The 21,337-nt window shown below is 42.3% G+C and overlaps 2 protein-coding genes across 3 annotated transcripts; both read left to right on the forward strand.

Moving 5' to 3' along the window:
- Positions 1-637: 637 nt before the first annotated feature.
- Positions 638-6,434, forward strand: LOC130993656 (spermidine synthase 1). 2 transcript variants are annotated; one of them, XM_057918639.1, is made up of 10 exons: positions 638-991; positions 2,406-2,482; positions 2,598-2,720; positions 2,937-3,041; positions 3,139-3,211; positions 3,280-3,351; positions 3,423-3,608; positions 5,811-5,826; positions 5,934-6,063; positions 6,155-6,434. In XM_057918639.1, exons 1-10 carry the CDS (start codon positions 805-807, stop codon positions 6,224-6,226), a joined length of 1,041 nt encoding a protein of 346 aa, XP_057774622.1. In that variant the 5' UTR covers positions 638-804; the 3' UTR covers positions 6,227-6,434. The 2 variants fall into 2 exon arrangements, with proteins under 2 accessions (XP_057774622.1, XP_057774621.1); XM_057918638.1 differs by having other exon boundaries at positions 3,423-3,583; positions 5,792-5,826.
- A 681-nt stretch (positions 6,435-7,115) lies between these two features.
- On the forward strand, positions 7,116-12,446 carry LOC130993653 (putative potassium transporter 12). Its single transcript, XM_057918634.1, has 9 exons — positions 7,116-7,799; positions 8,476-8,704; positions 8,798-9,046; positions 9,620-9,670; positions 9,893-10,153; positions 10,636-10,688; positions 10,778-10,892; positions 11,002-11,256; positions 11,324-12,446. Exons 1-9 carry the CDS (start codon positions 7,545-7,547, stop codon positions 12,361-12,363), a joined length of 2,508 nt encoding a protein of 835 aa, XP_057774617.1. The 5' UTR covers positions 7,116-7,544; the 3' UTR covers positions 12,364-12,446.
- Positions 12,447-21,337: the final 8,891 nt, after the last annotated feature.

Consider the following 21,337-nt stretch of genomic DNA (forward strand, 5'->3'; position numbering starts at 1 on the left):
TGAAAGGGTAAATAAAGAGAAAATTTTTAACATATAAGGAAATTCGAAAAGAAATATTCCCTCCGTCCCCCAAAATTATGCATATCTTCTTTTTTTGTTACATACCTAAAAATTATGCCTACCCTATTTTTGGACATTACTCCACATATAAATTTTACAATTTTACATTTTTAACATACACTATTTACTCATAATGTATTTAACAAAATTTTCAATGTAAGACTCTTTTTTCACTATCATTACTATTAATAATTTTTTATCAAAATTCGTCTCGAAATTAATTATGCATAATTTTAAGGGACGAATGAAGGAGTATTATTCAAGCTTGGTGGGACCGATGGAGTATAATACTCCCTCCGTCCCATAAAGCGTGACCCATTTCTTTTCGGCACGAGAATTAAGAAATTGATATTTTGTGTGTTAAGTGTGGTAGGTGAAAAAGTGAAAAGGTGAATAAAGGGTAAATTTTTTACTATTTTTTGAAACAGGTCAAGCTTCGTGGGACAATTCAAAAAGGAAAGTGGGTCACGCTTCGCGGGACGGATATGGAAAAGATTGGCAACCCTTATGGAGGTGGGGAAGATATTTTTGCTTTTGTAAAGATAAATTAAAACTAGAAATTAAAAAATAGAGGAAGGCAATTATATTAGGTCACTCAAGCAGAAAGCCACCGCGCGTCTTTCCTAAGCAGATTCTCTCCAATCAATTCTCACGCACTCGCACACTCTTCCGCGTGAACATATACATACACATATAGAGACAACACTCTATACCCTCTACTATATAACCAGTCGGGCTGAGCGTATGGCAGAGGCGGCTGCTCAATCTGCGGGTGAATTGCCGGTGAAGAGACCGCGCGAAGAGGAGGAGGTGGAGAACGGCGGCGTTTCGGTTGAGATGGAAGCGAATAACGGAGCGGCGACGGAGCTGCCCGAGTGCATGTCGTCTGTTATCCCGGGGTGGTTCTCGGAGATTAGCCCAATGTGGCCAGGTGATTTTGTTATTCACGTGTTTTTTTTATTGCGTATTCATCTGTGTTTGTGATTTTCTTCTTTGTTAGTGCATATTATGTTTTTTTTCTGGGACACATTAAGGTTTCGTCTCAATTTTTCTTTGGTGGTTCATAATATGGTCTGTGCATCAGCATTTGTTCAATTGTGTTCTGGATGACTCTGATGGAACTTGGAGTTTAAATGGTTGTCTGTTTTCTCTACCAGATTTTGATTCGAGACAGGGTTTTGAGGAATATGGGGCGCGCGCTCACACACACACACATCTATAATTTAAGAATATGATTCGATTTACATATTGCTTACGAATGGCAATAAATATATTATTTGAACTTCAATTTTAGCTTAAGTTTTTGTGACGCTTCTTTTCTGAGTTAACTGATTGGAATATTATCTTGCATAATAATATACTTGCTACTTGTACGGCATATTTTTTCCCCTTTAATAATACCAGTGCGTGAATAGAATCAAGAGAATAACTTCCTTTCGTACACCCCCACCCACCACCATAAAAGAAAGAGACAGATTCTGTTAAATCATTTTTGGTTGTTATATATTGCCGTACCAACTCAGCGTTTTTTTGTTATGTTTTTCTATTTTAATCAATGAAAAGGAGAAGTGGAAAAAAAATAATGGTATAGCTTTCTGTTTATAGTCAGATTTTTCACTCACTGAAGATGTAGTCCATGCTTAATGTTTATGATAGCATATACAAAGTTTATGCAACTGAAATTAGATATGATTCAGTAGCATGTGCTTGTTCAGCTTAAGTTGGTTTTTCTTTTAATTACAGCAGAGAAATGCAAGTGCATATATTTTCTATCCACGCTGCTTTTTTATTGTGGCTGTTTTCGATTACTGTTGGCCTTCCCAAGTTTTTCAGCAACATGTGCTTGTTATGTTTCAGCTTAAGTTGGTTTTTCTCCTAAGTCTTACAGCGGAGAAATGCAAGTGCATATATTTTCTGTTCACGCTGCTTTTTTTGGCACTTTAACTTGTGCCTTAGCCTTCCTAAGTTGATCAAACGACTCTTCATTATCTATTAGTGCTATCAATTGCTTTCTATTGAATATGCATTCTTCTGTGGCTTTCCTCGTTTCCTTGGGCCTGGATTAATACATACCTAATTGGTTGATGTCAACATCAACTAAGGTGGGCCTTTAGCATCCAGAACAGCTTTCCTACCTGTTTCACAAATCAAAGTGCTATGTGATTGTTAGTATAATAAAAAAAGAGAACAACAGGGAGATGTAATTTGAAAACTAAAGCTTCTAATCGTGCAGTCAAAATTGCATAAAAAACCAGTCAATCTTTATTTGTTTAACTTGGTGCATCTGAACTCTGGATGGATGTAGTAATATGATCCTTACTGCAATTTTTCTGGAAAACATGCAGGAGAAGCGCACTCACTGAAGGTAGAAAAGATATTGTTTCAGGGGAAATCTGATTATCAGAATGTCATTGTCTTCCAGGTACCTGATGCTTTGAGGAATACGTCATATTTAGCATTAGTCTGTTGCTGTGCCTATTGACCGTTATCTTTTGTCTTATTGCAAGCTAATCTCCTTGTCAAATGTTCTGCTACAGTCATCCACATATGGGAAGGTTCTCGTCTTGGATGGTGTAATTCAACTCACGGAGAGGGATGAATGTGCTTACCAAGAAATGATAACTCACCTCCCACTCTGCTCAATCCCAAACCCCAGAAAGGTAGTTTTACTTGGGAACATATGAAGTAATTTTTGAGTTCATGGATATATGAAAAGAAATGGACTTCGAGAATGAATGGCCGTTTGGCTCTCTTAATATAATTGGTGCACAAAGAAACTATTGTAGCACTTAAAAGCATCAAATATATAGTAAAAAACACTTTAATATATCTATTCATGATTCTTATTATTAGGACTGAGCAGAATTTTCTTTTAGGTTTTGGTAATTGGAGGAGGAGATGGTGGCGTCCTGCGTGAAGTGTCGCGTCATGCCTCTGTTGAGAAGATAGACATATGCGAGATCGATAAGATGGTTGTTGATGTGAGTTATTCTAATTTCATTTTTATTCACATATCTTATAATGTATTCTCATGATCCTGAAGTAATATGATCGAACTAATCCAGTCCTTCCCCACAGGTTTCCAAGCAATATTTCCCAAATGTAGCCGTGGGATTTGATGACCCCCGAGTCACACTGCATATCGGAGATGGTATTCAGTTATCTGTTGCTTTAACACCCCACCCAAAAACAATTGGTTAAATTTGTGATTCTTTGCAGGGGTTGCATTCCTAAAGGCTGTGCCGGAGGGAACTTATGATGCAGTTATAGTGGACTCTTCAGATCCAATAGGTACAATTTTCTTCTTAGCAGCACCTAAAAATTTCCATTCAAATGTTGAAGTTGTATGTTGCACGTCTCAGGCCCTGCCCAAGAGTTGTTTGAAAAGCCCTTTTTTGCATCAGTAGCCAAGGCTCTCCGACCAGGAGGTGTTGTGTGTACTCAGGCCGAAAGCATATGGCTTCACATGCACATTATTGAAGATATCGTTGCAAATTGCTGCCAGATCTTCAAAGGCTCTGTCAATTACGCTTGGACTACAAATCCTGGCTGAGAGATTGAAGAGGGTTATGGGGTCGATCATTTCCGATAATCAAAGTGCTTTTGTCAAGGGTAGCTTCATCCTAGATGGGGTGGTTATCCTGAATGAAGCTATTTTTGAGGCAAAAAAGAAGAGAGTGGGCCGTATTTTCTTCAAGATTGACTTCGCAAAAGCATACGACTCTGTGCAATGGGATTTCTTGGATATGCTTCTAGATCGACTTAACTTTGACGGAGTTTGGAGGAAGTGGATTAAAGGGTGTCTGGAATCTGGAATGGCAAGTGTATTGGTGAACGGGTCATCGACGGGAGAATTCAAAATGGAGAGAGGTTTGAGACAGGGTGACCCATTGTCACCTTTCCTGTTCCTTATCGTGGCGGAAGGCCTTAACGAGTTCATTGAAAGAGCAACGGAGAGGCAGTTCCTGGTCCCGGCGAAGATTGGCAAGGATAAAGTGCCCATTTCACATCTACAGTACGCGGACGATACTATCTTCTTGTTGGAGGCAGATGACAAGAATATGGAGAGCGTAAAAAAACTCCTGATTCTCTTTCAGTTCGCCTCGGGTTTAGCTGTAAATTTCGACAAAAGTTGTCTTCTGACAGTGGGAGTGGATGAGGCAGTTGAGAGGAGATGGGCATCGCTCCTCATGTGCAAGATCGGTTCCTTTCCGTGCAACTACTTGGGTACTAAAGTGGGGGGGCGCAGCAATGGTGTTGGAGATTGGAAGTTTTTGATTGAAAAAGTTTCAAACAAAGTGGCAAGCTGGAAGAAGAGACACCTTTCATTGGCAGGGCGAATTACTCTAGTCAAGTCGGTGTTGCAATCCATCCCGGTATATCAATTATCCCTCGCTTTCATACCTAAAGCGGTGATTAAGGAACTTAATTCACTGTTCACCAAATTTTTGTGGGGAGGAGGCACACAGATGGGGGGTATCACTTGGTTCAAGTGGAATGCCTTGTGCCTAAACAAGGATTCAGGAGGTCTGGGGTTTCGGAATATCGATTGGTTTAATCAGGTCCTGTTAAGTAAGTGGCTCTGGAGATTTTTAGGGGAGGGGAAAGCTCTGTGGGTAAGGGTGATCAAATCGATTTATGGGGGGCTAGTGTGGGGGGAAGGGGGTGAATGTTCGGTGGCGGGAAGAGGTGGACAGAAAGGGTGGTGGCAGAAAATTGTGGATAAGGTAGGAGGAAGGAGAGATCGGTGGTTCATCAATAATTTGAGGCGAAGAATTGGGGATGGGCTTGATACCAGCTTTTGGGAGGATGTGTGGGCGGTTGACAAACCCCTTAAGTTTGTGTTTCCGAGACTGTATAATTTGAGCCTGAACAAGAAAAGGCTGGTTGGTGAAAGTGGATTTTGGGAAGGAGGGTCGTGGGTGTGGAGGGTGGAGTGGAGGAGGGAGTTAAGGGAGAGGGAGAAAGGGTTTGCGGAGGATCTCCAGTTGGTTATAGCTGATTTTGTTCCTTGTGTAGATGTAATAGACGGATGGAACTGGAAGGCGACACCAGATGGATGCTTCACAATCAAGTCGGCATATGAAATTGTGGCAAAAACAAGAGAGGAGCAACAAGTTTTACCTTTGGAGATGGCAAAGGTTTGGAAGGCCCCAACACCAAATAAAGCCAAGGTGACGGCATGGAGATGTCTTAGAAACAGATTGGCAACATGTGATAATCTGAGTAGAAGAAATGTCCAGATCAGCGTGGAGGAGAGATGGTGCAATGCCTGTGTTTCTAGTGAGGAAACGACGGAACACCTGTTCCTCTATTGTCCTAAAGCAGCGGCGGTGTGGGACCAGATCTTTCAATGGCTTGACATCAAAACGGCAAATCCGAGAGGTATTTTTCAACACTTCATTTCTTTCATTGCGGCTGGAAAAAAGAAGAGAGAAAGAAGACTGCTTAAAGCTTTGTGGGTGGGAACAGTGTGGTTGCTCTGGGAAAGCAGGAATGATAGTCGTTTCCGGGACAAGGCTTGGGATATTGATAGACTTGTTTTACAGATTAAGGGGAGACTTTGGAGTTGGAACGAGGCCTACAAAATCGTGGAGTTAGGAATTACTTTTACTTCTTGGTGTTCCAAAGACTTCAAACTTGTTTTGTTGTTTTGATTGGCATTCCTGATGCCTTGATCCCTTTTCTTTTAATAAAATTTTTACTTTACTGATCAAAAAAAAAAAAAAAAAATTACGCTTGGACTACAGTCCCCACATACCCAAGGTATTTTTTGTCGCACCGAATAAACCCCAACTTGGGCAGTTCAATTTCCATCTGATTCATGAGCTTGAGGCCATGTCTGTGGTGATGCTAATCAATCTGTTTTTCAGTGGTGTGATTGGGTTCATGCTTTGTTCCACCGAAGGTCCCTCAGTCGACTTCAAGAATCCAATCAACCCGATAGATGCTGATGACAGTCATGCCAAAACAAAGGGACCATTAAGGTTCTACAACTCCGAGGTACTACACTTAACATCGTCTGCAAACTACTTGACATTATTCCTCGCCTTTAGCCAATGACAGACTTGTGCCCTTTCGATCTTATCTTCAGATCCACTCAGCCGCCTTCTGTTTGCCCTCGTTCGCTAAAAAGGTGATCGAATCAAAAGCTGCGGGTAACTGAAGAAACTCTGGAGCCAGTGGAGAAGCAAACGGAGGATAGACTGTTGTTTGGTTCCTAATTTATATCTTTTTTAAATTCATCGCCTCAATATTAGTCTAGAAATGTACCAGGGAGTTTGGACATCATGTTGAAGTCGTGGTCTGTTTTTCGATCAATCATCAGAACTTTTGATATTTTGCTATATTATATGTTATCTTTTTTGCATTCATTTTTAAGATTGGGCAATCTTGGATTCCCAGTTACTTAATTTGTGAGGTGAGGTCAGAGAAGTTGAGAAGCACTCATCATTAAATTACAAAAATCACCCAACCCCCCATATATCGTTTATTTTGTATACCCTCCGAAAACGAATTAAATACGCCATAATTTTAATGGCCGAGCCATCAAAATAGGATTTTCTTTCCTTTGTTGAACTGAATTAAAAAAAATCATAAAATCGTTATAAAAAAATGTTAATCAATCCTAAACAATTGTAATGTGAAAAGTACCTATGGAAAACCCTCGTAAAAACATAAAAATGCTTCAAAAATACTTATTCCGTTTCAAAATTTGAGTGGTGGAACAGGAATTGAACCCAAATGAGAGTCTTTGGGTGTCTCAGATCCTCAGCTTTGCCACTTGAGCTAGGTCACATCGGCATTACTTTTTTATTTATTTAAATTTAACTAGAGGATTATTGTTACGTTTCATAAGTCAGGCAAAACAATAAAATATAGTAAATAAGTGTTATTTTATTTAAAAGTCGACAAGCTCGAAGAGTGTAGAAATAGGAGTTTGTACTAATTTTTGAAGGGTACGGATAGAAATCTATATTCACTGGAAGCGTATATGTATTAGTTTTTCTTGATATATAATACTAATATAAAACTATACCTAATTTTTTCAGAACAAGTTTTAAAAATATTTGGGATGGGAAATTAAGTAAGGATATGGTGGGAGAATATCCTACGTAATGATATTTTGATATCGCCTCACTTTTGGGACCAATCAAATGGTGAATAAAATAGAATAGGGGTTGCTTTGCCGCGATTGTTTCATACTGTTGGCAAATTTATTATTTCAATTTTTGTGTAAGAGAAGTGAGCAGGCCAATAATACATCAAAATTATTGGTCTTTTCCCAAAAAATAATGCGTCTCGAAGTTTTTCAGAGAATCGCACATGGCAACTTCTAAATATAGAAAGTTATCACTCTCACTCTGAACTCCCAACACTTTTTCTCCCAAGGACTATTTTTCTTGAGATTGGTGGGAAATTTGATCGTTGATTCGCGGAATTGCTGAATTCTGGATAAGACTCAAGGCTGAGGAAGGTAGCAAATGGATGATGGGATTGAAGAAATCAGCGTAAGGTTGTTGGGAAGCAGTGGGAGTGGCGGCGGCGGGGAGTCGTGGCGGTGGGTGGACGGGAGTGAGGTGGACTCCGAGTCGCCGCCGTGGTCGTTGGCTGGCGATGAGGGAGGGAGAGAAGGATATGGGACTGTGAGAAGAAGGCTGATTAAGAAGCCCAAGAGAGTTGATTCCTTTGATGTTGAAGCCATGGAGATTGCCGGCGCTCATGGCCACCATCACAAGGTTTCTACTTATATTATCAAACAAATAAAAGTATCATCTTTGACAATATTTCACCGCCTTTCTTAGTTCGTTGATTTTCTGATGTTGACATGTTGATTTCCTCTTTTCCCTCTTTTAGTTTCTGTAACTCAAGACATCAGTAGTTGTGTCTGTGTGTGATTGGTTCTTTGGTTTGTTACTGTGTGTGTTTGCGAGAAATTTTTCTCTTCTCTATGTTTCGTGGGGGGGGGGGGGGGGGGGGGGGGGTTATAAGCACCTGTTGTCTATTAGTTTCAATTTCTTACTAAAAGCTGCCAGAAATTGGTTGATGTTTTCTTCTATAATACTATATTTTACTATGTATACTTGCTATGATTGCTAAAACCTTTCTCTAGTGACTGGTCTCTGTAGTTATATGCCTCAAACACTAATGGGAACTAGCAATTTACTGATGCATTTCATCTGAGCAGCGTTCTCCCCTTTTGATGTCTTCGGATTTTTGCAATATTTGCTATCATCTACATATTGAACTTGCAGAATTTGATGATCTGATTCACCGTAGTCCTCAAACTTTTTATTACATTACATCACTTTGTTCTGAATTATCATGTGACATTTCTCGGAGCATTATGCTTCAAGTTAGGCTAGGTTAGAATATCACTTCTTGTAGTTTCACAACTAGACTTGACCAATGCAGGGTGATTCTCTTTGGAGAACTTTGGCATTGGCATTTCAAACACTTGGTGTTGTATATGGTGATATGGGAACGAGTCCTCTGTATGTCTTCTCTGACGTATTCAGCAAGGTGCCTATCACTTCAGATGTTGATGTATTGGGAACTTTATCGCTAGTAATCTACACAATTGCTCTCATTCCATTAGCAAAATATGTCTTCGTTGTGTTGAAGGCAAATGATAGCGGGGAAGGTACAAGATCTTTTCCGGAAAGCTATAGCATCCCTTTACAAAGCCAATTAAAAAAAAGTTTAATATTGATACTTCATATTGATCGAATGACAGGTGGAACATTTGCATTATACTCGTTAATATGCAGGTATGCAAATGTTAACCTTCTCCCAAATCGTCAGCCAGCCGATGAACAAATTTCCAGTTTCAAGCTCAAGTTACCCACTCCTGAACTGGAGAGAGCTTTGAACATAAAGGAGGCTTTGGAGCATAAGGCTTATTTTAAGAAACTTCTCTTACTACTTGTTCTTATGGGGACTTCTATGATTATAGGGGATGGTATTCTTACGCCAGCTATCTCAGGTATACACCGTTCCTTAATTTCTGTATTGGTAAGACTCTGGAGAGTTGCTTCTTCGGTAATTTTGTGTTGGTGATAGTTAATAGGTTAAGTGAACTAAATGCTATGCTCTTAAATGAGGTGTTAATTTTGTCATATTCAGTGCTGATTTTGATCCAGCTGTTCCCTTTAGCGGGTAACTCTGATAGACAAGTTTGCTGACAGTTAACTATCCTTTGAGTTGAATCGAATGTTTGATGTTTCTTCACATCTCGTATACAAATTAACTCCAGGTCTTTGAAAAATCTCAAGCATATGCATGCTAAGACTGCTGTGGATTTAGTTAGTTATTCATCAGATGCTGCAAAGCAAGCACAATTCTCATATTTTGAAGGCCAGAGGGTTGCATTTGCATTATTTTGAAGTTCTGTAACATTTTCCAAAGGAAAATTCCAACTTCTTATGTCATCATAGTGTCAAACTTGATACCCATCCCTACACATTGCTGATTGATTATGTGCAAGAGCAGATTAATTACATAATATGAATTTAGTTATTTGGCAGTTATAATCTACTGACACAATTCTTGTACACAGTCATGTCTGCTGTGAGCGGTCTGCAGGGTCGGATACCAGGATTTGGCACAGGTCGGTGAGCATGACCATCCATTTCTTATTTTCTAAGGATACCCTTTGTTGCAGAACAAACACATTTTTGTTCTTTGATTTTAAATACAATCTTCACCAGAATACATTGTTAGCCTTCTAAATGGTCAATAGATTGTTACCTATCATGTCGTACTTATTGGTTGTATATATGGCTACAGAAGAGACTCCTACTAATTTGATTGATTTGCCCTCTTTTTCCAGATGCCCTTGTTGTTACATCAATTATTATTCTTGTGGGGCTGTTTAGCATTCAAAGGTTCGGAACGAGTAAAGTAGGCTTGACGTTTGCTCCTGCACTTGCACTTTGGTTCTTTACCCTGGGTGCAATTGGACTCTACAACGTGCTCAAGTATGATGTAACTGTTGTAAAGGCCATAAATCCCGCCTATATATATCTTTTTTTCAAGAAGAATAGCAGTGAGGCATGGTCAGCACTTGGTGGTTGTGTTTTATGTATCACAGGTGAGTTGTTTTCTGCTATCTTCTCTTTTGTGATTATCTGTTCATGAATATCAATCTCGTTGCCCTTCTGCAGTTTGAAAAATGTCACGCTCAAATTAAAATAGTAAAACTGAAATCTTAAGGAAAAACTGTGCTGTTAACAAAATATGATCAACTGGTTACAGTTACCATTTGTTAAGTTGATTGGCATAGTTTCAAGTTTTTGTATGAAACCTGTTTGCGTATCAATCGCCAGTGTCTTGATCTTGATACCTTCGATTGTAGAACTTTGCTGTTAAATCAAGACAATTAGCAACTTACTTGAAAAAAAAAAAAACTAGGATCCTAATATGCATTTGATGCAAGTTATTAGTTCAACCATAGGCTTAGCTCTTATTGAAACACTTACTAATCTTAATAAATCACAGGTTTTTCTGTTACAAATATTTATGGGAGAAATGAATTTCTTCATCAATAACATGTTATATAAATGACATTTGCAGGTGCAGAAGCAATGTTTGCTGATTTAGGCCATTTTTCAGTGCCATCCATACAGGTTCTTTTTTTTTCTTTTTCTTTTTCTTTTTTTCATGAAGCCTGCCATTATTCTATACATCCTAATTTGATATCGAATGACTGCTGCAGATTGCTTTCACCGTTGTTGTCTTCCCATGCCTTCTCTTAGCTTACATGGGCCAAGCTGCATACCTTTTAAAACACCCTCATGACACCAGCAGGATATTCTATGATTCTGTTCCAGGTCAGGATTTCTCGTGTATATATATTATATGAACTCCGACATCTTTCATTCCGAAAATTTCCTGACCTTGGATAGGCCTCTTTTGACAATGTACTGGTACACGTTGCAGAGAGTCTGTTCTGGCCTGTGTTTGTCATAGCCACAGTAGCAGCTATAATTGCTAGTCAGGCTATGATCTCCGCCTCGTTTTCGTGTGTCAAGCAAGCCATGTCCCTCGGTTGCTTCCCTAGGTTGAAGATCATCCACACTTCAAGAAAACTCATGGGCCAAATCTACATCCCTGCGATCAACTACTTCTTGATGGTCATGTGCATTGTTGTGGTAGCTGTTTTTAGAAGCACAACGGAGATAGCAAACGCATACGGTTAGCCTTTGCTCTATCTTTCTGTTTCCATGGGAAAATTCGAGGATAAATCAATCTGTTGTTGCAGGCATTGCTGAAGTTGGAGTTATGATGGTCAGCACTGCGTTGGTGACGCTAGTTATGCTTCTCATATGGCAGACCAACTTGCTCGTCGCGCTCTGCTTCCCCCTCGTGTTTGGAGTTATCGAGCTGATATACTTATCCGCCGTCCTGTCCAAGCTACTGGAAGGCGGGTGGCTCCCCTTAGCGTTCGCGTCCTTCTTCCTCTGTGTGATGTACACGTGGAACTATGGCAGCGTGTTGAAGTACCAAAGCGAGGTACGAGGGAAGATCTCAATGGACTTGATGCTTGATCTCGGCTCCTCCCTTGGGACAGTGAGAACACCGGGGATCGGGCTGCTGTACAACGAGCTGGTACAAGGTATCCCCTCTGTTTTAGGGCAGTTTCTACTCGATCTCCCGGCGATCCACTCGACCATAATCTTCGTTTGCATCAAGAATGTCCCGGTGCCGGTTGTGCCTCAAGAGGAGAGGTTCCTGTTCAGGAGGGTGTGCCCCAAAGACTACCACATGTTCCGTTGCATTGCTCGCTACGGATACAAAGACATACGGAAGGAAGATCACCGTGCATTCGAGCAGCTTCTGCTCGAGAGCCTCGAGAAGTTTCTAAGGAAGGAGGCTCAGGAACTTGCTCTTGAGAGCAGCATTGGGGAGCATGATCTTGACAGCATCTCCATGAGGTCAAGAGGAGACGACGACGAGCAAGATTTAGAGGAGATGAAGGTCCCCTTGATGCGCGGAGCAGCAGAGACCTCAACATCTAGAGCATCGTATGCAGGGGAGGATCTGCCGGCCAGTGTGATGTCTGCAGATGAGGATCCCAGCCTGGAATACGAGCTGGCCGCGTTGAGGGAGGCGTCTGAGTCGGGGTTCACGTACCTGCTCGGGCATGGAGACGTGAGGGCGAGGAAGAAATCTGTGTTCTTGAAGAAGCTGGTGGTGAACTACTTCTACGCATTCTTGAGGAAGAACTGCAGAGGAGGTGTTGCAACTATGAAGCTGCCTCACATGAACATATTGCAAGTTGGTATGACTTATATGGTTTGATATTTTTACTATCAAACTTTGTGTTTCGATTTAGACCATTTTGTTTGGACATCTTCTAATACTAATATGTTACATTTTTTTAACATTGTGTGCGTGCTGGATTTTTTTTCTGCACCAGATGAATCTTGTTTCATTTCTAGAGATGTTACTTCCACTTCCTAGGTGAATTTCAAACAATCAAGCAGCTTTTTAGAATCATCACCATTGTATGTTAATATAAGAGTTTCCTAATTTTATTTCACAAAATCTCCTGTACAGTATATTTGGGTTAACCCGTACCTAAATCCTTACCCGCATGTTAATCTAAATTCACATCCTGACTTAAATCGTGTAAATGACATTATTCAGTTATACAAAGACAATTGCTTATAATTGACACTATTCAATTATATAATGTCAATTATTCAATTATATAAATGACATTGTAACATTTTAAAATATTATAGTGTCATTTTCAATCTTATAGTGTTATTTAAAATAGGGTTAAGTATCAGATTAGCCCCTAAGGTGGAGGCCCCTATGGCATTGGGCCTCTTATGGCAAGGGGTGTGTCAAATAAGACCCTATGGTAATTAAAATCGAACAAAATCACCCTTAGCCCTAACGGTGAGTTAACAGCCGTTTACTTATTATTATTATTATTTTATTTTTCTTTTTTTGGTGGGTCCCACTTGTCCCAACCCTGGCCCGGCAGCAGCTACTGCCTTCGTCATCTCCGCACGAGAGCAGCGCCGCCGTCCGTTCTCCAGATCCGGCGACGCTGCCGCCTCCCTCCATCTCGTCCGGCGAGCAGAGCGTGAGAGAGATCGTGAGGAGTGAGAAGAGTGAGAGGTGAGAGAGAGCAGAGCGTGAGAGAGAGAGTAGCGCCGCCGTCTGTTCTCCAGATCCAGCGACGCCGCCGTCTCCCTCCATCTCGTCCGGCGAGCAGAGCGTGAGAGAGATCGTGAGGAGTGAGAAGAGTGAGAGGTGAGAGAGAGCAGAGCGTGAGAGAGAGAGCAGCGCCGCCGTCTGTTCTCCAGATCCAGCGACGCCGCCGTCTCCCTCCATCTCGTCCGGCGAGCAGAGCGTGAGAGAGATCGTGAGGAGTGAGAAGAGTGAGAGGTGAGAGAGAGCAGAGCGTGAGAGAGAGAGCAGCGCCGCCGTCTGTTCTCCAGATCCAGCGACGCCGTCGTCTCCCTCCATCTCGTCCGGCGAGCAGAGCGTGAGAGAGATCGTGAGGAGTGAGAAGAGTGAGAGGTGAGAGAGAGCAGAGCGTGAGAGAGAGAGCAGCGCCGCCGTCTGTTCTCCAGATCCAGCGACGCCGCCGTCTCCCTCCATCTCGTCCGGCGAGCAGAGCGTGAGAGAGATCTTGAGGAGTGAGAAGAGTGAGAGGTGAGAGAGAGCAGAGCGTGAGAGAGAGAGCAGCGCCGCCGTCTGTTCTCCAGATCCGGCGACGCTGCCGCCTCCCTCCATCTCGTCCGGCGAGCAGAGCGTGAGAGAGATCGTGAGGAGTGAGAAGAGTGAGAGGTGAGAGAGAGCGCGTGAGAGAAAAATAAAAAAAAAATAAAAAAATTAAATAGTTCACGGTGTTAAGTGGACGTTAGGTCTAAGGGTGTATTTGTTCAAAATTAATTACGATAGGGGTTTATTTGACACACCCCTTGCCATAAGGGGCTCAATGCCATAAGGGCTTCTACGTTAGGGGCTGATTTGATACTTAACCCTTTAAAATACTCCCTCCGTCCCGTTAATAATGGCACGTTTTCCTTTTTGGATTGTCCCGTTATTGATGGCACGTTTCCTATTTTGGAAAAAATAAGAGAGTGATTAATGTTAATTAAAACCCTAATTAAAAGCCTAATTTTAATAACTACTTCCTCCCTCCGTCTCTCTCCCCCACTCTCTCTCTCTCTCTCTCACACACACACAGTTGCTACACCCCGCCGTCTCTCCTCCTCCACGGCGACGGCGCGGCGCCTCCGCGTCCACCCACCCTCCTCCACTGCCCTCCCTCTGCGCTCACTCTCGATCTCCTTTTCTCTAGCGGAGGCGGCGGCCGCTGCGAGTTGCGGCGGCGCATGCAGAGCCAGCAGTCACCGCCGCCTCTGCTCCCTCTCTCTTCCACTGGTGTGCCGCCTCCGCGCTCCCCCATTTTGTTCGCCGGAGTTCTATGAAGGCCGCCTTCTCCGCGATTTGAGTCCTTCCTTCCTGTTGGTGGTTCCGCCTCCAAAAATTAGGGCTCGATGCTCACCCAAGCTTTGATGTGCTTCGCCGGCGACGACAGCGGAAATGGCGGAAATGTGGCACACTCTCTACTCCAGCGGAAATGGCGGAAATCTGGGCTTGTAAGTTTTGATATTCAATCAGTCAAAATTTGGGTTTGTAATTTTGTGAGAATTTATTAAAATGCTTCGAGCCTTACTTTTTGGTGATTGGAGATGAGTTTGTAATTTTAGTGTTTGAAAACCCATCTTTGGGTGTAATTTTTCGTGCATTTTTTTGGATTTTGTGTTTGACAACCCATCTCTCGCCTTTCTTCCTTCCCTCTCTTCCACCGCCTTCCCTCTGTTGTCGCCGGAGTTCTGTAAAGGGGAGGGTCGGTGGTGGCTTCTCTGCCTTGGCCAGATCCGATAGTATAGGGCCTACAAGCTTGAGTTGAGATCTGAAACTAGTGGCTTTAGTTGCAGAATTTCTTGGATTTCTTGAATTTGGGGGAAACACATTTGTTGGACGGAGATGAGGAGGACAGACGAGGCGAAGGGAAGGCGGCGGCGGCCTCGCTGGTGTTGATGAAGAAGAGATTTATTTTATTAACTATATTTAACATTAATTAGCAATAACATTAAACATGTGGTCCCTACACTTTTTCTCTTAATAACACTCTCCTTAATACCCGTGCCGAAAAGAAACGTGCCGTTAATAACGGGACGGAGGGAGTATTATAGTATCAATTACATGAAGTGTCATTTATATTTCTGAATAGTGTCAATTATACACAATGTCATTTACAATGTTATAGTGTCATTTATACGCAGTGTCATTTGTATAACATAATATTGTCAATTACATGCAGTGTCATTTGTATAACCGAATAGTGTCATTTACACGATTTAAGTCAGTATAAGGGTTTGGATTAGGATGCGGGTCAGGATCTAGATACAGAACAACTCGAGTGAACCAAAAATCACCTCTTTTTATTTTTTTTAGAAAACTCATATTTTTATTTTTTATAACTAATACATTCACACATGCGGGAGTTTTTCATTTTAGAAGTCCAAAATCTTTCTTTTTACCGACTTAATAAGAAATTAAGAATAAACATTAAACAACACGTGATGCACGGCTGGGACCCATTTTGAAATCAATTTTCTTTTCTTCATAAAATTAGTGTGGACGAGAAGAAATAAAGTAAGTAATTTATTTTATTTTATTTGATTTTACATGAGGGTTGAATGTTGATTAGTCGTCCGCATACATAGGAGCTAGGAGTCGCCCATTCAAATATAACTACCAAATATTTCACTATCAAACAAGACGTCGAGATCACCACTCAATTTAAAATGTGTATATTTGGAATTCGTTTCACAAAAATGTTGAATTGCATTTGAGAAATTTTAAAATTCTATGATATACCCCCAAAAAAATCTCATATATGCATAAAACATTTGTCATATGTAGACGCCATTTCTAACACAACTCGAATGGGATTTATTTTTATGTTTATACATGATTCAACATGTGTCCTTTATTTTTTTTTGATCAGTAAAGTAAAAATTTTATTAAAAGAAAAGGGATCAAGGCATCAGGAATGCCAATCAAAACAACAAAACAAGTTTGAAGTCTTTGGAACACCAAGAAGTAAAAGTAATTCCTAACTCCACGATTTTGTAGGCCTCGTTCCAACTCCAAAGTCTCCCCTTAATCTGTAAAACAAGTCTATCAATATCCCAAGCCTTGTCCCGGAAACGACTATCATTCCTGCTTTCCCAGAGCAACCACACTGTTCCCACCCACAAAGCTTTAAGCAGTCTTCTTTCTCTCTTCTTTTTTCCAGCCGCAATGAAAGAAATGAAGTGTTGAAAAATACCTCTCGGATTTGCCGTTTTGATGTCAAGCCATTGAAAGATCTGGTCCCACACCGCCGCTGCTTTAGGACAATAGAGGAACAGGTGTTCCGTCGTTTCCTCACTAGAAACACAGGCATTGCACCATCTCTCCTCCACGCTGATCTGGACATTTCTTCTACTCAGATTATCACATGTTGCCAATCTGTTTCTAAGACATCTCCATGCCGTCACCTTGGCTTTATTTGGTGTTGGGGCCTTCCAAACCTTTGCCATCTCCAAAGGTAAAACTTGTTGCTCCTCTCTTGTTTTTGCCACAATTTCATATGCCGACTTGATTGTGAAGCATCCATCTGGTGTCGCCTTCCAGTTCCATCCGTCTATTACATCTACACAAGGAACAAAATCAGCTATAACCAACTGGAGATCCTCCGCAAACCCTTTCTCCCTCTCCCTTAACTCCCTCCTCCACTCCACCCTCCACACCCACGACCCTCCTTCCCAAAATCCACTTTCACCAACCAGCCTTTTCTTGTTCAGGCTCAAATTATACAGTCTCGGAAACACAAACTTAAGGGGTTTGTCAACCGCCCACACATCCTCCCAAAAGCTGGTATCAAGCCCATCCCCAATTCTTCGCCTCAAATTATTGATGAACCACCGATCTCTCCTTCCTCCTACCTTATCCACAATTTTCTGCCACCACCCTTTCTGTCCACCTCTTCCCGCCACCGAACATTCACCCCCTTCCCCCCACACTAGCCCCCCATAAATCGATTTGATCACCCTTACCCACAGAGCTTTCCCCTCCCCTAAAAATCTCCAGAGCCACTTACTTAACAGGACCTGATTAAACCAATCGATATTCCGAAACCCCAGACCTCCTGAATCCTTGTTTAGGCACAAGGCATTCCACTTGAACCAAGTGATACCCCCCATCTGTGTGCCTCCTCCCCACAAAAATTTGGTGAACAGTGAATTAAGTTCCTTAATCACCGCTTTAGGTATGAAAGCGAGGGATAATTGATATACCGGGATGGATTGCAACACCGACTTGACTAGAGTAATTCGCCCTGCCAATGAAAGGTGTCTCTTCTTCCAGCTTGCCACTTTGTTTGAAACTTTTTCAATCAAAAACTTCCAATCTCCAACACCATTGCTGCGCCCCCCCACTTTAGTACCCAAGTAGTTGCACGGAAAGGAACCGATCTTGCACATGAGGAGCGATGCCCATCTCCTCTCAACTGCCTCATCCACTCCCACTGTCAGAAGACAACTTTTGTCGAAATTTACAGCTAAACCCGAGGCGAACTGAAAGAGAATCAGGAGTTTTTTTACGCTCTCCATATTCTTGTCATCTGCCTCCAACAAGAAGATAGTATCGTCCGCGTACTGTAGATGTGAAATGGGCACTTTATCCTTGCCAATCTTCGCCGGGACCAGGAACTGCCTCTCCGTTGCTCTTTCAATGAACTCGTTAAGGCCTTCCGCCACGATAAGGAACAGGAAAGGTGACAATGGGTCACCCTGTCTCAAACCTCTCTCCATTTTGAATTCTCCCGTCGATGACCCGTTCACCAATACACTTGCCATTCCAGATTCCAGACACCCTTTAATCCACTTCCTCCAAACTCCGTCAAAGTTAAGTCGATCTAGAAGCATATCCAAGAAATCCCATTGCACAGAGTCGTATGCTTTTGCGAAGTCAATCTTGAAGAAAATACGGCCCACTCTCTTCTTTTTTGCCTCAAAAATAGCTTCATTCAGGATAACCACCCCATCTAGGATGAAGCTACCCTTGACAAAAGCACTTTGATTATCGGAAATGATCGACCCCATAACCCTCTTCAATCTCTCAGCCAGGATTTTAGCCACAATTTTGAACAAGCTAGTGATAAGAGAAATTGGGCGAAAATCATCGAGCGACCCAGCCCCTTCTTTCTTCGGAATCAAAACAATAAAAGAGGCGTTACCACCTTTCGGTATTTTGCCGCTTTCATGAAATTCCTTCAAAACCTGGAGTAAGTCCTCTTTAACCACGTGCCACGCCGCTCTCCAGAATGTGAAGTTAAATCCATCGGGTCCCGGACTCTTGTCTCCACTACAGCTCCAAACTGCTTCTTTAATCTCGTCCAGATCAAAATCCCTGATCAGCCACTGCCTCTCGTCATTTGAAATTTTCCTCCTCATGAAGTCCAGGGGGAAATCGGGCATCAGTCGTTCATTCCTTTTGAAAAAAGCTTCAAAATGATTTCTCACTCTTGCTTTAACCTCTTCCGGTTTAGATATCCACGAGTTATCAAAGAGCATTCCGCCAATCTCGTTTTTAACACGTCTCCCACGAATTGCCCTATGGAAAAAACCCGAATTAATGTCTCCCTCTTTGAGCCATTTGATTTTGGCTTTCTGTTGCAGCATCATCTGTTTATTCTTCAGTTGAAGGGAGAGCAGGGCTTGAATCTCATTTCTCTTAATCACCTCTGATTCTTGAAGACCTCTCTGTTCGTCCACCTTATCTTTCTCTTGAAGTTCCTTCTGAAGTTCTTTAATTTTGTGATCAATCTCACCGAAAGATGTCCGATTCCACACCTTCAAGGCCTCTTTTAGTTTCTTTAGTTTCTCCTTAACCTCAAAAAATCTCCATCCCCCCACCTTAGTCCCTGTCCAAACCTGCTTGACCATCTCCTCGAACTCCGAATGATTCACCCATGCATTGAGGAACCGAAAAGGTCTTGGTCCCCAATCCTCCGATCTTGTAGTGAGAATAATCGGACAGTGATCCGAAATTGAACGTTGAAGTCCTCGTGCCGACGTCCGTTCCCAAGCAGCCAGCCAATTCTCATTAACGAGGAAGCGATCAATCTTACTCTTGCACTTTCCATTTGGTTTGTGCCAAGTAAACTTCCGGCCTTGAGTTTTAATTTCCTCCAAATCGTTCCCCTGAATAAATTCTTCAAAACTTCTTGCATCAGCCGCGCAAAACGTCTCCCCACTGCCCACACGTTCATCCCTCCTCCTAACTGAGTTAAAGTCGCCCAAGATACATACACTCCTATCCGTATTTTGTTCCACAATTGAGCTTAAGACATCCCACAAGATCCGCTTATCCCCTGTGCCGACTGGTGCGTACACGTTGATGATGCAACATAAAATATCACCCTCCTTGTACCTACCATTCACCACCACCGCCCCCGGTAAATCCCACGTACTAGAAGCTTCGAAAACCTCCCTATTCCACAAGCATACAATTCCTCCTGCCCTTCCCTCCGAATTCCTAATCGCTCTGTCTGTATAATTAGACCCCCACCAAGATTTACAAAACAAATCCCTGAACACCTCCATCTTTGTCTCCTGCAAGCAACAAAAATCGATCTTCTGCCCTTTCACCAAATCAGTAACATCTCTCTGCTTCGCAACACTCCCCAAGCCCCGAATGTTATAAGATAACAAATTCATTAAACATTCCTCAAAATACTCCTAGCATTTACGCAAGAAAGAAAATTACCTTGCGCCTCAATCTGTCGAGCAACATCTTCGTCTGGAATTTGACTTGAAAGCCCGATCTTCTTTCCAAAATCCCAGATCTGCTGACCTGAAATTTGCTCCCCAACTGTCGTCTCATGCCCTTCTTCGTTCTCCCCCTGTCTTTCCTGCTCTGCCACTTCCTCCCCCCTTCCATCAATTGGCTCTAAATCTGAAATGAAGTGTTCCCATTTCTCTTTCTCCCTGGCTCTATTCTTTTTCTTTTCTCTCCCTTTTTTTCCTTTTGAATTTTGTTCACCAAACCTTTTGCTTTGCTTTGAATACCTTTTGCTTTGCTTTGAACGACTTTGTTCCTCAGAGCTTAATATCTGAAGCTCGTTGACTTCGATCCTTTGCCCTTCCTCATTCCACGCCTTGTCCTCCACCACATTTTTGGCACCTTGACAATCACTGTACACAACTGAATCGGCTTCTTCCCTTTCCGGAATAGGGCTTCTATTCTCTCCTTGCGCTTGGGTCGACATTAAAGTAGGACCTCCCTCATAAACGCTTCTTCGTGGCCCATCAAGAGAAACACCAGTAAAGCCACCAGTTGGACTTTTTTCCTGTACATTCTGAAAGTCGGTCCAATTCTGTTCCTCCAAAATCTGATTTGGACTTTGAAAAGCGTGGCAGTCCATCTGCCCATCCTTAACGAATGGCTGAGTCTCACCTTCGACCTCAACCAAATTTAAAAGCATTTTCGATCCTCCCTTCACCGCCCCCTCAAAATTAGTTTCCTCAACAAACGTGTCTTCAACGGTTTGGAACAAAGGAGACGGAACGATGATTTCTTGGAGAACCGAAACATCACCATCCCTTTCACCGCTCTCGTTCCGATCTCCGAAGGTTGCAGATGCCGGATCCATGGAATCATCCCCGCTCGTCCATCCCGAATCCGACCCCGAATCCTCGAGCTCCGACTCTCCGATCATGGAAGTGAAAGGATTCTCGTGAATTTCCTCAATGCGAAACGTGAACCTTGCTCCATTAATACAACACTCCGTCACTTGATCAATGGATCTAAGGCCCGTGGATATTTGAATCAAAGCAACATCCAATTTTTCTTTTTCTTTCGTCTTCTCATGCATCTTCAACACCCGACCGAACTTTGCAGTTGCCAACTCAAAGAAACGAGGATTCCATGCATGTAGTGGAATCCCGGCCCACCTCGTCCACACAACTCGTTGTTGAAACACATCCACAACGTTCCATTTCCTCTTCCATTGAAACCAGAACTCACTCCATTCATCCATCTCCGTTAAAACTTTTTCTGTTGGCGCGTCGCAGACACTACGAATCAACACCAAATTTCCTCCCATCGTCGTCACTTTCAGTTTGCCAGCACTTTCACTATTGATTTCCTCATTAATCTCTTCCCACAAGAACTCATTTTTGATGAAACCCGT

The sequence above is a fragment of the Salvia miltiorrhiza genome, chromosome 7 (genome assembly GCF_028751815.1).
Source record: "Salvia miltiorrhiza cultivar Shanhuang (shh) chromosome 7, IMPLAD_Smil_shh, whole genome shotgun sequence".
NCBI classification, from domain to species: Eukaryota; Viridiplantae; Streptophyta; class Magnoliopsida; order Lamiales; family Lamiaceae; genus Salvia; species Salvia miltiorrhiza.